The sequence below is a fragment of the Tachysurus vachellii genome, chromosome 13, assembly GCF_030014155.1.
Source record: "Tachysurus vachellii isolate PV-2020 chromosome 13, HZAU_Pvac_v1, whole genome shotgun sequence".
Lineage (NCBI taxonomy): Eukaryota > Metazoa > Chordata > Actinopteri > Siluriformes > Bagridae > Tachysurus > Tachysurus vachellii.
Genome location: NC_083472.1, coordinates 8,522,492 through 8,540,446, shown reverse-complemented (window position 1 = coordinate 8,540,446; position 17,955 = coordinate 8,522,492). Strand labels below are relative to the sequence as shown.

General features: G+C 39.6%; 1 protein-coding gene and 1 long non-coding RNA gene across 3 annotated transcripts in view; one reads left to right on the top strand and one right to left on the bottom strand.

Moving 5' to 3' along the window:
- Nucleotides 1–17,955, top strand: part of fat2 (FAT atypical cadherin 2) — a 37,179-nt gene that overhangs the window by 15,261 nt on the left and 3,963 nt on the right. For both annotated transcript variants that reach the window (XM_060884764.1, XM_060884765.1), the window contains exons 10-21: nt 3–4,049; nt 5,274–5,470; nt 5,647–5,800; nt 6,395–6,628; nt 7,179–7,568; nt 9,789–9,997; nt 10,496–10,633; nt 10,832–10,975; nt 12,265–12,462; nt 12,630–13,419; nt 13,817–13,971; nt 17,193–17,610. In XM_060884764.1, coding sequence (XP_060740747.1) covers nt 3–4,049; nt 5,274–5,470; nt 5,647–5,800; nt 6,395–6,628; nt 7,179–7,568; nt 9,789–9,997; nt 10,496–10,633; nt 10,832–10,975; nt 12,265–12,462; nt 12,630–13,419; nt 13,817–13,971; nt 17,193–17,610 — 7,074 coding nt within the window. The remainder of the gene's footprint in view (nt 1–2; nt 4,050–5,273; nt 5,471–5,646; nt 5,801–6,394; nt 6,629–7,178; nt 7,569–9,788; nt 9,998–10,495; nt 10,634–10,831; nt 10,976–12,264; nt 12,463–12,629; nt 13,420–13,816; nt 13,972–17,192; nt 17,611–17,955) is intronic.
- On the bottom strand, nt 13,400–17,204 carry LOC132855641 (uncharacterized). The gene is made up of 3 exons (XR_009649356.1): nt 17,183–17,204; nt 15,196–15,312; nt 13,400–13,411 (listed from the first exon to the last, which is right to left on the bottom strand). It is a non-coding gene; the product is annotated as an uncharacterized LOC132855641 (long non-coding RNA).

Sequence of the window (17,955 nt, the reverse complement as noted above, 5' to 3'; positions counted from 1 at the left end):
AGGAGGGAATGCAGAAGGAGCTTTCAACATCGACCAGGAGACTGGAAGCATACGTGTGGCTAAGTCATTAAACAGGCTCTCCCAAGAACAATACCAGCTTGTGGTGAAAGCCACTGACCAGGGCTTTCCCCAGCGCAGTGACCTCTGCCCTGTCAACATCCATATCAGGCTGTCTGAGCACACAGCACCCACGTTTACCAAGGATGAGTACTTTACTGAAATAAGTGAAACTAGTAGTTTGGGTTTTCCAGTGATGTCTGTTTCAGCTAGCTGTCCTTCTGCTGTGAACTATATGATCAAAGATGGTGACCCTAATGGAACTTTCCACATCAATTTAAATTCTGGACTGTTATCTGTCCAAAAATCCCTCAATTTTGAAGAGCGCACCTCTTACAGACTCCAAATTAGAGCCACAAATACAGCAGGAATCTCATCAGATGCAGTTGTTTATGTGTACATCATAGATGAAAATGACAATGCCCCTGTTTTTCTTCAGGACAGTTACTATGGGCAGATCATTGAGTCTGCTCATATAAACAGCATGGTAATGGGAGAGAACAACACCCCACTGGTCATCAAAGCCTCAGATGCTGACAAGGACTCTAATGCACTGCTGATCTTTCACATCCAAGAGCCTGAGGCAAACAAAATATTTAAAATAGATCCAAGCATGGGCACAATCTCTCTGATATCCGCACTTGACTTTGAGACTACACCTGAATTTAGCTTCACGGTTCAGGTTCGGGACTCAGGAGAGCCCTCTTTAAATGCTTTCAAACCATGCAAAGTCATCATTCGTGTCCTGGACTTTAATGACTGTCCTCCTAAATTCACACTACCTGTCTATACCGCTTCCATCATGCTCCCTGTTTTTAAAGACATGAAAGTCATCCAAGTAATGGCCCATGATGCAGATTCTGTGGTTTTGTACAGTATTAGTAATCACAATGATACATTTAAAATACACGAATCAACTGGAGAAATCACAATGAGTAATGTATCCGATTTTCAGTCGTATTATGAGCTCAAGGTTATAGCTTCAGATGGTGTATACAAAGACACCACGTTAGTAAATGTCAGCATCAGTCAAAAGATAAGGACTAGTTTAAAGTTTGAGGACAGGATCCATGTAGGCAATGTACTTGAAAACACTACATCTATAAAAACTTTAACTGTACTCAGAGCCATGGGCAGCTACCTCAATGAACCATTGATCTACTCAGTTCTGAACCCAACTGATAAGTTTTCAATAGTGCAGTCTTCAGGTGTGCTGCAAACGACAGGTGTTGCCTTTGACCGGGAGGAACAGGATGAGTACAATGTGACTGTGGAGGTTCGTGACATGAGAATTCCACAACGTATAGATCTCACTTATGTCAAAATCTACGTAGATGATATCAATGACAATGCACCCATCATATCAAACCTTCCCTATACTCTTATGATATCTGATGAGACAGAACCTGGAGATGTTCTCTTCCAAGTGCTAGCAACTGATAAAGACACTGGCGAAAATGCATCTATTATATTTACACTAGAGGAGCACTTCAATCTCTTCAGGATTGATCCTTATCTTGGAGATTTGTCTCTACAACGACCTCTAGACTATGAGACTTTGAACAAGTATGTGCTTACTGTAAGAGCTTCAGATGAAGGAGATCCTAGTCTGTCAACAGTAGCGGAGTTATATGTTCAAGTGCAAAACCGTTCCCATCCAATTTTTCAAAGTCTATTTTACCCTTTGCGACTGCCTGAAAACATTCCTCCATTTACAAACATCCTGCATGTGCAAGCAAAAAACCCAGAGGGCTATCGCCTTATCTACAACCTTGAGGAAGAAGAAAATGCCACACAGTATTTTCACATTGACTTTAAAACTGGCATGGTAAGTGTCATTGACTTTTTAGACTATGAGTCTCAGACAAATTACCTGTTGACTGTTCGGGCCACAGATTCTGTAACTGGCTCGTTTAGTGAGTCCAAAGTACAGATAGACGTCGAGGACATCAATGACAATGCTCCTGTTTTTGAGAAGCTTACCTACAAAGTAGATTTGTTAGAAGGTCTTCCAGTCGGCTCATCTGTAATACAGGTCTCGGCTTTTGACAGAGACTCAGGAAGAAACAAAGATTTAACCTATGAAATCGTTGACACAGGAAAAAATGAAACAGAAATTTTCAGGATTGATCCACAAACTGGCCTTTTGCTAACGTCAGAGGTCTTGGATTATGAGACCACACAAGAATTCCATTTTAAAATCATAGTCACAGACAATGGTACACCACCTCTCAGCAGTGAAGCTCAAATTATTGTGAATGTTATAGATGTCAATGACAACCCTCCAAACTTCAGCGAGCCTCAATATCGAGCCTCGTTGGATGAAATGGCCACCTGTGGACATGTTGTGATCAAAGTCCAGGCCTCAGATCCTGACATCAAGGACAATCTCCAGTACAAAATCCTCTCAGGTAATGAAGGAAGGTACTTTGCTATGAATGAATCGTCAGGTCTGATCTCCTTTTCCAATGTTTGCAAGAGAAATTTGCATCCTTTTTACAATCTTACCGTTGCTGTTTCGGATGGTGTTTTCCAAACCACTGCTCCTGTAAACATTGACATGACTGGCAGCAACAGGCATAGTCCATACTTCAGCCATGATTTATATGAAGCCGAACTGGCTGAGAATGCAGAGGCAGGAACACGTGTCATTCGCCTGGCTGCAATTGATCCTGACGATGGTCCTTATGGCAGCGTAGATTACACCATTATCAACAAGCTAGCAGATGAAAAATTCAATATTGATGCTGAAGGGCAAATTGTGACCTCTCAGCCATTGGACAGAGAGAATCCCAAACAAAGGGTGATTGCAATCAAGGTCATGGCTAAGGATGGTGGGGGAAGAGTAGGATTTTGCACAGTGAAGATCATTCTCACTGATGAGAATGACAATGTGCCTCAGTTTAAAGCCTCTCAGTACCAGGTATCTATTAAGTCCACAATAAATAAAGGTTCTCCCGTTATTCAAATAATGGCTTATGATGCTGATGAAGGCAAGAATGCAGATGTCACTTACACAGTGGATGAAGCTGAGGAGGTTACAGAGGATGTGATCGAGATTAATCCCTTCACTGGTGTGGTCAGTGTCAAGGAGAGCCTGGTTGGCATGGAAAACAAGATCTTTAATTTCAAAGTCAAGGCTCGAGATGGAGGGATTCCATTTTACAACTCCTCCGTGCCAGTCCAGGTTAAAGTAATCCCTCCAGAGGTGCCTCTACCAAGATTTACAGAGCCACTATACACATTCTCAGTGTCTGAGGATTTCCCTATTGGCTATGAGATAGGTACTGTCAAGGCTGATGCTGAAACACCTCTCATCTATAGCTTAGTAGATGGCAACACTGTGGAAAGCAACAGAGACCAAGTGTTTGCTCTTGATGAAGACAGTGGTACCCTTGTGGTGCAGAAGAATATTGATTATGAGAAGACCAAGTGGTATCAGATTGATGTTATTGCTCAAGGTAGTCACAATGGCACAGGTGTAGCTTCGCTAGTGTCTGTTAACATCCAGGTTCAGGATGTAAATGACAACCAACCTAACTTTGATGCTGACCTGTACAAAGCTGTACTCGCTGAAAATTTGCCTGCTGCCACCACAGTAATCCAAGTGACAGCTAATGATCCAGATAAAGATGCTAACGGAGACGTGACATATACTCTGGAGCCAGACATGGATGATATCAGTGATATTTTCAGCATTGACTCACAAACTGGCTGGATAACCACCATGAAGGAGGCAGACTGTGAATCCAAACAAATATATAGGTTCTATGTAGTAGCTACTGATCATGGAAGCAGTATCAGGTTTTCTTCATCAGCTCTTGTGGAAGTGACTATCACTGATGAAAATGATAATCCTCCTCAGTTCACAGAGGAAGTCTATCTCGGATCCATCATTGAGAACAGCAGGCCTGGGGAGCTGATAGTCACTCTGACAACTACAGATAATGATGTGTCACCTGACAACAGACAAGTCATATGCTATATAACAGGTGAGTACTATCATGGTCTAGCAATCAACAAAATAATGTGTATGTTACACTAGCTCATTCAAACAATCACCAGTCAATCACCAGACAGTAGCACAATCTTTACAACAAACTTCAGAATGTATAATAAATGACGTATCCATATATGGCATATGGATGTGATGGTTTGAGTACTTCAGAAATGGCAGATCTCTAGGAGTATAGTAAATGCTTTGTTTATGACAGAGTTCAGATGAAAATGGTTTAACAGACTTACATTGAGCAGACAGAAAAGCTATAGTAACTCAAATAATGACTTCTTTACATCCATGGTAAGCAGAATAGCATTTTAGAATGCACAAAATGACAAACGCTGAAGCAGATGGGTTACAAAAGCAGAAGGCCAAATCAGGATCCTCTCCTGGCAGGCAAGAAAAGTAATCCGAGAGTAGATTTGGAACAGGCTTACTTAAACTGGACAGGTGAAGATTAGAAAAATATTGTCTAGTTTGAATCAGTCTGGAGGGGGGCACAGTGGCTTAGTGGTTAGCACGTTCGCCTCACACCTCCAGGGTCGGGGTTCGATTCCCGCCTCCACCTTGTGTGTGTGGAGTTTGCATGTTCTCCCCGTGCCTCGGGGGTTTCCTCCGGGTACTCCGGTTTCCTCCCCCGGTCCAAAGACATGCATGGTAGGTTGATTGGCATCTCTGGAAAATTGTCTGTAGTGTGTGATTGCGTGAGTGAATGAGAGAGTGTGTGTGCCCTGCGATGGGTTGGCACTCCGTCCAGGGTGTATCCTGCCTTGATGCCCAATGACGCCTGAGATAGGCACAGGCTCCCCGTGACCCGAGGTCGTCCGGATAAGCGGTAGAAGATGAATGAATGAATGAATCAGTCTGGCCATTCTCCTCTGACTTCATTAATAAGGCCCACAGAACCACTGGATTGTTTTAGCATTCTGTGTATTTTTTCTATATGTAAAATCAAGGAAACAAGGTTCTAAAATATTCAAACCACCCCGAGGCATGGTCAAAGTCGCTGAGATAAATTTGTTTCCCAAAGTGAAGCTCTTGACCTCTATCTATGTGATTTTATGCATTGTTTTCCTTCCCTATGATTGACAGATTGGATATTTGCATGAATATGAAGGTGTAACAAGTTCTTAATAAATGGTTGCTTTGTGAAACCGCTCAATTATTCAGTCAAATATTTTTGTATTCTAAATCTTTACCTTTAAATTCTTTAAAGATGGAGACTCACTGGGACAGTTCTCAATAACTGTTATTGGAGAAGAGTGCAGACTTGTTTCAAAAGGGTCACTGGATAGGGAAATGAAAGACAAACACACCCTAAAACTAATAGCCACAGATGGAAAGTTTCAAAGTGCTGCCACAGTAGAAGTTCATGTTCTTGACAGCAATGACAACAGTCCATTGTGTGAACAAGTAAGTCATGCTTTATTATTCTAAAAGTACCAAAAATGACTCTGTTTAACCTAATCATTTTTTAAAATTATTTAACTGAAATGTTTAAAAGTGAAATTGAAATGTGTGTGCGCTGTTATATACTGAATATAATATAAGCAATTTAATGTAACATATCCTCTTGGTGATTATTCTAGTTGCTTTACACTGAAGCAGTAATGGAGAATTCCCCATCAGAACACTTCATCCTGAAGATCTCTGCCTCTGACCCAGACATTGGCACAAATGGAGAAGTTTCTTTTACTCTTCATGGTCCAAATGCAGACAAGTTTCATCTTCACCCCAAAAGTGGTAAAAATCATTATTATATATTGTCTGGTTTAGTTGTGTGCACTAGATAAAAGGCTGGGAAGTGTAAATTGACCTTCGCCTTTAAAAACATAGCCTTTTCATCAGTTATTGTATAGGTTTTTTCATCTGACCTGACCGGTTTCAGGGCTTCCTGGATAAGCCCATTATCACTGTGGAATGGCATAGCAGGTTTGCAAGATCAAATCTAAATGGTTTGGAATTATGTTAAAGTTCATCCTGGGCATGAAGGACTTTTCATTGAATTAAGATATAGCAATATAGGCTTCCAAAATAACCTAAAATACTTATTTAGAGGTATTCATTTATGTGTATGGGGTGACGATGACTGCTAATTAGAAGGTTGTAAGCTTGAATCCCAAGGAAACAAAACTGCTGCTGCTGGGCCCCTGAGCAAGGCCTTCACCCCTCAGATTCTTGGTTGTATAAATAAGATAAATGTAAGTTGCTCTGGATAAAGGCATATGCCGAACGATGTAAATGTAAGTGTATGTGTTTCAGAAAAAATCCTTTAAGGTGTTTTCATTCTTTGTTACCACGTATGCCATGACACAATTATGTCTTTGTCATAAACAGGTGAGCTGTTTACCCTTGCTGTCTTGGACCGTGAGAAGGAAACAGAGTATAACCTAGTCGTCAAGGCAACTGACGGAGGAGGGCGTTCGTGCCAAGGAGACATTATACTTAAGGTTCAGGATGTAAATGACAATCCACCACGGTTCTCCAGTGACCACTATGAGATAATGGTGTTTGACAACACCACTGTTAGAACACCTATTACAGTCATCTATGCCAAAGACCCAGACACAGGTATACACACAACTACTGTACATGAAAAATGTCTGTAAAGCACAATGTAACTAGTTCTCTCATGAGACATCAAAATTGTCTTTCATTCCACTACCAAAATTATAAAGTTAGAGTTTGCTGAACGCTTTTATTTGATGGATCTTTGACAGAGCAGAATGAAGCAAAGTGAAGGTGTGCTGTGTTTGATCTGGGATTCAGAGTTGGACAGAGAAACACTAAGGGAGTGTCAGGACACACCTTCTGGTGTGTGGGAACATGCATACGATACAGGATCTACTGTAGTTCTTTGCCCTGGGCTCTTATTTGTTTTGAGCTACCTGACCTTATACGCATAAAAAACAATTGTAACACTTTTGTTTTGTTTTGTTTTAAATATAATGAAACAAGTTTAGATTATTAACATGTTCACAGATTGAAACCCAAATTCCGGATGCACTGATTGACACACTGATTGAATTGTATTTTCTATTTCTATTAGATAGATAGAACAGGAAATAGAACAGGAGAAGAAACTTGTGTCCTTTATCTAAGGTGTCTCTCACTTTACCAGGTATAAACTCAGAGGTAAGGTACTCCCTACAAGGAGCAGACAGCGGTTTCTTCTCTCTGGATGAGATTTCGGGTATTTTGCGCCTGGAGCACTCTCTGGCTGATGAGGCTCAATCCACCTTTCATCTGAGAGTCAAAGCCACGGACCGGGGTCTTCCTAATCACCTCTTCTCCTTAGCCAACATCACTGTGCATGTAGTCGATCTGAATGACTACCAGCCTGTGTTCCAGAGTCCTGAGTACATGGCCGAAATCCCAGAATCCTTGCCTGTGGGGACAGAGGTAATTAGTGTTTCTGCCCAAACAAGAGATGGCACTGGCACCGAGCCTGTCCGATACTCGATCATCTCTGGCAATGAGGACGGAAGGTTCCAGATGAACTCTGAGACAGGTGAGGCTACTTGATCTTTCATGTATGTCTGATATTAATCTGCATAGGCTGGTCAGCATAATGAACATAAAATATGAAATAGTGCCCTGAGCAACAAAAGGGAATATAACTTTAGAAATGCATTAGGATTGATGCATCTGATTATTATTTAATGACATGCTGCATGTGTGCTTCAAGAATTTTCTAAGATACTTAATTTATTGCTGTAGCCCACAGCAAGTAGATCTTTAATTTATTTCAATTAGAAAATTCAAAACTAATAATAAATGAAATTACATTATATTGCTGTGTTGTATGATGTATATGTAATGAATTGAACAGCAAAAATACTGTGTTACATGTAAATGGATAATAATCCAGCCTCTGCTCTGTGCACTGTAATTACATTACATGGTATTTTGCATAAACAACAACAAGAAATAGGATTTTAAAACACAAAAGCGATAGGGAGTGTAGACTCTTTGTCTACTTTTGCCCTCACAGGTAAGTTACGCTGCACCTACAGAGCCTGCCAAGCTTGAGGATTAGTAAGGGCAGAGCTAGAGAGCCTGTACTAACATGATTTAGGTTTTCCTTATCTCAAATTTTAATTTTTTTTCTTACATTCTTTCTAGATTTATTTATTCTATTTATTCTATATTTATTATTTATGCGATTCGGCAAACAATTCAGAAATGCAAAATTATCTGAATATATCATGCAGAACTCATTGGATTGTTTTTATTAATTAAATTTAAAATATAAAAAATAAATAATGAGCTTGTGCTTTTGTGCAAGTTGGCATCAGCCAGTAGATGTCACAGTTCTGTCTTTTTATCTTTGCTGCATTTGGTCCCGTGTAATGTACACAGATGACGCTATGGGTGTGATTTCAAAAATGGCATAATCCTTAAAATGAGCATTAGAACACAATGAAAACATTTTTTCTTCATTGTGTGGCTTTGACGATTTGCCTATTAGACTTATGGATCTGTCATTTTACATGAGTCATTTGTTCTCATTATGTATTCTGTTATGTCAAGACAGTTTCTCCTAATGACATGAGATTTACTAAAGCAGATTTAGAGGGTTAACCAACTCTAAACATTGTTTAGACACCTAAATTGTATGTACATTATTCATTTGAATATTTTCATATTCTTTCTTCATATTCGATCGTATTCAGTTACTCTAATTCATTGTATACATGGCTGTGCTGCTCAGTGTGTGCTAAATGATAGTAAAAACTGTAACATCAACCACATCTGATGTTTGTTATACAACTGATTTGTTAGACCGTTTTTGGTACATACTGTAATATGCAGAATTTAATAATAAGTTAGAATAGAGTGAAGATGCCCAGATATAACATGATCAGAAGAGAGAAAAGAGAGAGGATTTCAGATTTGTCCTAAATCAGATTTAACAAGAGTAAAAATGCTCAACTCAACATGCAAGGTGAGGAAGAATTAAGCTGAAGGACAAGTGGTATGGAAGTTAATATGGAAGTTAATACTGCAGTTTATTACAGACGCATTACTAACATATGAAGCATAAACTAAATGAATTTATCAAATGTGTATTTTTGTTGGTTTTTATTTTCTCGCACTTTCTAGAAATATCGTTTTACAGCCTGCTTTGAAGCACAAAATTGCTCAATTCTGTGGTTCACTGGAAAGAGTTAACATTTACTCCAGATATTCCTAACTCTAGTATTGCAAAATTGGACTCCAGCAGAATTTCTCTGCTTAAAGACACCTGATTAAACACACTACATAATGAACAGATTTTGTGCAGTGTCTCTGGTTTAATAGCTGTCTTTGAGCAAGGAAATCCCCAATGATCCTTCCCCTGTAGAGTGAATTTTATCTGTAAAAGTTGTTCTGACTTGCCCGTAAAGACATTTCAGTCTGTACATATCCGAAATCTAGATCTTGCATATCTTCATGCTTGTTTGAAAACCAAGATCATGCATCAAAAAAGGGTTTCTCAGGCTTATAGCATTCCGATCCTAAACTGGATGTCATAGCTAGAAAATTGATAAGTTAATGCCTTGTTTTGTGTCAGCCCGCTGCTCTGCTGTGTTAATCTTAGTGCACAATAGGTTTGCATGCACAAACTCTACTGTACACACTGTAGTTTTAATCCAACAGAGGGAGCAAATTGATCTCTTTCCTTTGATTCTGAAGCAATGCACTGTTCTCCAGTCCACTAGCAGTAATTTTGTATTCTATGCTGTAGGTGTTTTGTGGGTGAACGCTCCTCTGGACTTCGAGCTCCGTCGTGATTATTACCTGTCTGTGGAGGGGGCACGAGGCCGAGGATTAGCTGACATCGCTATGGTTCTTGTCAACATCACTGACATCAATGACAATCCACCAATCTTCAGTCGTGGAGACTACAGCGCAGAAATCGCTGAAAATCTTCAGCCTGGAGATACAGTGATGCAGGTATGTTTGCAAGGCTCCCTCACCTGTCACTGGTGCCTAAAGATAATGTTATCAAATGAGGCCAGGGTCCAGAGCTTCCTGCTCTAACCTGCCTTTTTTTCACGCTTCTGGATTTAGTGACAGTTAAATTCACTTGAACATGCTCAACCAGTATGTGAGTCTCATCTATCTCACTTATTTCCCACTGTGGCATTAATTCCTCACTTTTCCATAAATAAGGGCTGACAACTCAATTCAAACTAAATGCTAATATATTTTCATGTGGGAGTGATTAATTAAATCCTAAGAACTTGTTGATCTCATAAAATAAACTACTGTTTGGAATCAATAATGTGGGAAGTGTGAGTACTCCGGAATTGCAAATAAACATATTTTGTGATAATGTGGTATTATGAACTAAACTATCATATAGCAGTGCATTTAAACAGCCATCCTGTATATGATTTCTTAGTCATACTCACTTTTCTTTTACTGACATCCCCCCTCCCTCTCTCTCAGGTGACTGCTGTTGACCTTGATGGACCACAAAACAACATCATCCACTACTCAATTGTGAGTGGTGACCCATGGCAGCAGTTCAGCATTGATCCCCAGACAGGACACATCAAAGTGCACTCCACGCTGGACAGGGAAGAGGTGAGCACATTCATGCTACAATTAAAAGAAGGCAGAAGTAATGAAAGACTTTCTGTCCCTAACAAGTAAAGACTTGTTTCCGTTGGTTTTTGTTGCCATACATTTTAATCTTAAGCTGACTCACTCTACACACTGGAGCATGTATGAGTGCAATGTCACAAACCGGCTATGTTAATCCCTTTGACGCATGTCTTTCAGATAACACACTACTCATTGACTGTGCAGGCTGCTGATGAGGGGCAGCCTCCTCTCTCCTCAGCAGTCCAGGTGACAGTCACAGTGTCTGATGTCAACGACAACCATCCTGTCTTCTCTCAGACCAGCCACAGCCTTGTGCTCCAGGTATGGGGGAATTTATCATTGTCTTGACATACTACTGGCTTAAAGCTTTGTATACACTGGACTAGACAGCAGCCTGAGGAGACAACCAACCAAGACTAATAAATCAACAGACCTGCTCCTGTGTCAGTTTGTCTGCAGAAATATCTACTCTGGTTGTTAACTCCTTTGGATGCGGCCGCATTCCTGTGATCTAATCATAGACCTAACCGTGCTCACATATATTTACATCCACATAAGGTGTCTTTTGTGTATCCAGACTATTTGGCACAGTGGGGATTGTTAGGAGTAGTGAGGCTCATCTCTGCCAGCAGGGCACTCTGTTTCAATTAGGTGCTCCAGTTGTATTAGCTTGAGGCAAGATGTGCATACAGTATATTGAAGCTAAACTACAGCATGTGGTCTGAACAGTACATTCATACACTTTGATACATGTGTTCCTCTTTATCTTCTTGGATATTTTTAATTCAATATTATTTATGCTTTTAAAGTATGTAGCGTTAGAGAATAGTTACCTACTATGACAATGTGTTGAAAAGGAAAGCAGACAAGAAAATGAACACTCTTCACTTTCTTTCAAGAATTCTAGTTGTTTTGCATTGTTGGTTATGATATACTGTAAGCCACAGGTGTCAAACCCAAGATCCACAGGTTGTGCATGGCACTTTTATCATTTAATCCAGAAAATCTACAGAAACTGTACTGTAGCCAGTATTGACTATTCTACTTTTTACAGCAGTCCTGTAGCTTAAGAACTGGCTGTGTTTCATATGTCACTTGAATGCATGTATGTGCTCACATCTCACATTATCAGGACTGAGACCCCTATCTAACAAAACATTTGTTAACACGCTGTGTGTGATTCAGCGTTTGCTTAGAAACCTACACTATATGTAGAAGGACAATATGTTCTTAGCAGAGATCATTACATGTGAGATCCCCTTAAAATTCTTTCTTAACATAATATAGTTGAGTTTTGAAAAATAGATAGATTTTTTTCACACTTCTAGTTTTGATAAAATGTAATTTTCTCCCTTCAAAGCCTATAATATTGGTGTTAACAAAATATGTAACATTTCAAAATGAACAGACTTACATTATGGTCCTCTAGGGATAAAAGGACTGATTTGGTCAGGGTAAAATTATAAATAAGCCACAATGTTCCTGTTTTTGGATGATAATAGTAGATAATAAGAGGAATACTGAATGGAGTGTTAACAACAGACATCTCAGGTACATTATGCTAGTTTAAGACATGCTTATATTTTTAATAATGTTTCATTGTGTGGCAGGAAGAGGAAGCTGTGGGCAGTAGCATTCTGCAACTGTTGGTCACCGACAGGGACACACCTCAGAATGGACCTCCTTTTACTTTCCACATTGTCTCTGGAAATGAAGGTAGACACTTCCATGTAGACCAGGGGGGTCTCCTTTCACTGGCCTCCTCACTTAGGAATAGAGGAAAGTCTCAGCACGAGCTCAAAATTCAGGTATTAAGATGTGTTAAAATCGATTTTTGATGTGTGCCTATAAAAAAATCCTTACAACTCACGTCACTCATTTTAGTGGGAGAGAAAAGGAAAACAACCAGCTGCACAGCTACTAATTCAGTGATGTGTGTTATAATAGCTAATAATTGGAATATCTGTATTTGTAGGTAACTGATAGTGGTCACCCGCCACTATCCTCCATATGTGTGGTTAAAATCAACGTTACAGAAGAGAGCAAGTTCCCACCTGCAGTTACCCCACTGGATGTGTTCATAACTACAACTGAGCAAATGTTCTCCAGGCAGGTAATTGGTAAGCTACATGCCTCTGACCAGGACCCCCAGGATGTACTGAGTTACAAGCTAGAAACTACACACAATGGTCACTTCTCTATGGACTCTTTGGACGGAAAGATTGTAGCGGAGAAGGCTCTTTGGCCAGGCGTTTATTTTCTCAACGTGAGTGTAACAGATGGCAAATTCACTGTCCGTTCTGGAGTTCGAGTACATATATGGGCTGCATCTCAGCAAGAGCTTGATCAGGGCTTCACCCTGCATTTGGCTGGCCTAAGTCCGGAGGAGTTTGTATCCGAGTACTGGAGGATACTTCAGCGCAATCTGGACATACCCAAAATGGAGCTGCACATTGCCAGCCTGCAGCAGGAACAGCTGTCTCACAGCCCGGAGGTACAGGTCCTGCTGGTGAACAAGGCTCAGAACAACTCAGCTTGGCCTGTGGATGGCCAGCGCTTAATGGCTGCACTGGAGCACATTAATGCCTCTCTGGGACTGAGCATTCTCAAAGTAAGGGGCAATGGCTGTGTGGGGGACGGCTGCCCTCAACCAGGATGCAGACGTACTGTACTGATGAACCAGGAGAGGGTGCGGCATTTCAGCACGGCCCGGGCCAGCTTCTTTACTCCACATCATAGCTGGGAGAGCGTATGCAGCTGTAATGGTAGGAGAAAAGCAACAAAACATCAACACACATTATTATGATGATTAACAGACTGACTAAAATCATCATGGGCTATATTCATTCTGAGTCAAAATATAAATTCAAAAGACATGACAATGTTTATATAAAGGTTATCCATATTCTTTGCAATATGATTAATCAACAGAGGATAAAGTCCATATATAGTTTGCAATATACAATGCGATTAATTCATAAAAATATTGTCTCCAAATCCATGTATGACAGGTTCCTGATTGAGCATGAAAATATAATTATTTGTATGGTAACATTTTTTAGTGATCATTATCAACATTATCAAGAGATGCATTTTTTATGTTTTCCTACTTAAGCCAATGTTTGAATTGCACTTACACTATTTACACTATTTGCATTTCAGATTCAGCCATGAAATTTGATGGATATGGTTATCTAAAATACCTTTTTGAGACTGAAGAGGAAAAAGACAAGTTCCACCTGTCTCTTCGTATCAAAACATCTGACGTGGCAGGCACAGTGATGACAACTAATGCTTCTGACTGGGGAACATTACAGGTGTTACAGCTCACTATCAACTATCCTCAATTACAGTTCACCATCAACAATCTTCACTATACTCAAAGACATAAATTTGAGGGAAATCAATACATTCTGCAATCAAGGGAAGATAACAACAGGAGGTTTATAAGAGACACTGGTCTGCTGAGTTTAGTCTTCACATTTATTGTCCATTTTCTTGCTGCTAATGGTTTGTTTAAGGCAATCTTTTGAATTGAAGAAAATTCAGATGGAGATTAGTATGTTGTTATTGTTGGGTCCATATCAGTCAATCTGACCTTCTGATATATCAGTAAGTTGATACATTTTTATAGAATCAATGTTATGGCTAAATTGTAATGAGTTTTGCTTTCCTTCCATGTTCTCAGAGGTCCGATGCGGGTCCACCTCTTCTATCTAAAGAATTTATGTAGCGGGTCTGACAGTGTTTAGAGATTAAATTACATCGAAGATTCCCACATCTCTACACATGAGAAAAGATTAGCTATACCCAGAGCACTACTCCTTAAAATTATAACCTTCACTTTAAAGAAATATAACCTCACCCACATGGCCCTTTATTTAAAGATCATAATGGTATATTTCATTCAAGTGCGTGTCACAGGTCTCTGCATTTCCAATGAGTGCTTCTAGTTTCCATAGCTTCTTCTTATTTACTACTAATTTGTGATAAGTTACAAGTGGTAAAGCTCCGGAGTATATTTGCAAATTATTAGACATTCACAGCATTAGATGACAGAATATTTGCAGTCAATTCAAACTTCCTGTAGCTGTAACATATATAAAAACAGACAGCTAGATTTTAATATCTTTAAAGCATATTTCTGATGTCTTACAAAAAAGAAAAATTAATTCATTAACTGATTCATTCAGCAAACAAGAGGTGAGTTAATCTGAAAGTGTTTCATGAAAAAGACACTGATGATTTTCAGAGCTCAGAGTCTGGCTAACTATCTGCTTTGACTGAATCAATGAGATGTAATCAGTTTCTTTTCTTCCTCTCCTGTAAAATAATAAGTTAGCTATATAATTTAAGTGAATTGAGAGTCATTTTCATTCATCCACACGTGCACCCACAGCAGCAGATTTCTCTGTTACAACTTGTAAAATTGAAGCTACAGGCTATTTTGTAGGCAGACAGCAATTCCATTGAAGCCAAGCACTTTTTTTTTGTTTTTGTTGTTATTAATGCGGACTTTGGAAACAAAGCAAAGTTCTTACCTGTCAATCTCAGTAGCACCCACAAAGAGCTTAAAGTCTGATCAAACATACCCCTCCTCTATGAAGCCTCTGGGGCAAAACTGCTTATCCAACTTGCACTAACATAACACAGCAGAACTGAAAGAGAACGACCAGCGCAATGAAAGCGAACGAAGGACAAATCCCATAAGGCTTAGTGCTGATACATCAAAGCGCAGTTCACTCTCAGTGAGAATTCTGCTGCGGCAATTAAAAGTCTGACATCAAGATGATTGCCATTAATAATACATTGACTGGCTTTGAATTCAGTGTTATGCTTACAAATTTCATGCATATTCGCAAAGTTTTGCATTTTTAATTAAAGGCAAAGAAGCTAAAATATGGTATAAAGCGTATGCGTGTGCAAACCCGAGTAACTTCATTATTTATAAATGCAGTGGCTTAGGAGGCAAAAAAACAGTCAACGTGCATTGTCCTGGTTTCAGCATGACCTTTGTGAAGCTGAAGTGGATGGTTTTCTGTACTGTTGTGTTGCTTTTACTTGGCTTCTGAACGCCAAAAATGCTTGGATGGCTGAAATACCATAGCATAACCAGGGGACGCAGTAGCTCGGTCATTAGCATGCTTACTGTACTGCTCCAGAGTTGTGGAGTTTGATTCCCACCCCCATCATGTGTATGTGGAGTATGCATGTTCACCCTGTGCCTTGGGGATTTTCTCTGTGTACTCTAGTTTCCTCCCCTAGCCCAAAGAAATACATTGTTAGCTGATTGGCATTTCTACAATTGTCTGTAGCATGGTTTGTGTATGATTGTCCCCTGTGATAGACTGGCATCTTGTCCAGGGTGTACCCAGCCTTGACCTTAGTCTCTGTGATAGGCTCAGAGTTCCATGTGACCCAGTAGCCCAAGCAGTGTAGAGGATGGATGGATAGATGGATGGATGGATGGATATAATTTAACTAAAATTCAATTCCTTCAGGCCTACGTCATCCAAAAATAAGAGGCAATTTATTTGCCCTCCTAACTTTTTTTTTTTAATACACAGCTACACTTCTCAGCAGTTTATTTAACCAGTGAACTGTCTAATAACTATCAAATCATTCAGGTGGCTTATATGCTTTTTGGCAGCTGTTGGCCTGAAAACCATTAAACCACCTGGATCATCCTAGTAGCACATGACAGTTCAAAGTCAGCTTCCTCTGAGCTCAAGCTGCATGAGCTGTCAGTAACACTCCAAGTTTAAAGCACATACTGCTAGGGTGGAATACTGTTTAGCATGATGGCATGTGATACTGAATTAACTCGCTTCCCTGCACTCACACGGTAAATATGTTTATGTCTTATTGGTTCTCATCAAGTGTAGTCTTAGTGGTTCTTATAGTTGTAGATAAAACTCCATGCAAAACATATCAACTTGAAAGCTTGATTGTTTGCAGCAAATTTCCATTTTAAACATTGTATTCATTTAGTTTGTACTAGCATATTGAACAAATTCTGCATTTGGTAAATCTCTGTATGTGTGTCAAGGCCACATTAATCGTGAAAATTATCTTCTAGATTACAATGACAACTTTAAACCCTTATACTGATGGTTGTCAGTGTTTTAAAGGTCAGGGCCAAGTTTAATGTATTTTAGGGTGAAACGCTGTGTTCTATTCATTGCACATTTTAAAAATATATATCTCTTGACCTCCAATTATTTGTGAAGAATGGCTGCTGCATCAGCGGCCAATTTTCTGAAACTGTGGTTTTGGTAAAAAAAAAAAACAGGCCAAGGTTTCCGAGTGTTATTTTCTTTTTTCCTAGACTATGACACAAATGTTTTGTTTAATACACATTATTTTTAGTGATTGGATAAATGGATGGATGGAAGGAACATTGAATAATTATTGTCTTGGTTTGGAAATTCAATAGGTGCTCAATATTCCAAATAAAAAACAGTATGAAAATAATGTTGATAAAAATAGTGTTGATAAAAATATAGTATTTTTAAAAACATTTTTAACCTCTGTGCAGCTGGTGGAGAAGAAGATCCAGTTCCAGTACAGCTGCGGAAATCTGCATCCTAGTGTCCTGCATCTGGGCACTCATTTGGTGGCTGATGGTCAATGGCACGACATCTCCCTGGAGGTCAGTGGAACTAACCTGAGGCTCACTATGGACCACATACACTCCATCTCCAGAGACCTTCAGGAACCTTGCAGGCTGACTCAATCCCACGGGGTCCTGCTGCTTGCCAATGCCAACCCTAATGCCAACTCGCCAGGCTTTAAGGGCTGTTTGGAGCGACTATACTTTAACGGGCAAACTGTGAGAACAGATGAGGGCTCACTGAGAAACCGACTCTTTGGAAAGCACCAATGCTGCAAAGATGAGATCTGTGCCAGTAACCCTTGTGAGAATGGAGGTACTTGTCAGGAAAAGTTTAACAGAGGTAAGGATTAATCTCAGTACATGAATGCAAATATTGTGTAATACTGGTGTGGTGGTCAGCTATCTTAGCCTTGTTTCCCTTGTGTCGAAGTTGTAGCTAAGTGGTTAAGGTTTCGAGCTACTATTCAAAAGCTTGTAAGTTTGAATCCACTATGCTGCCATTGCTGAGCCCTTAACTTGTAATTTCTCAGTTGTTTAAAAGAGATAAAATGTAAGTTGCTCTTTATAAGGGAGTCTGCCAAAATGCTGTAAACGTATCTTACCAATTGATAAGATGCTTTCTTGATTCAAACTATTGCATATTTGCATAATGTAAATGTTATATACATAATTAGTATTGCATTTC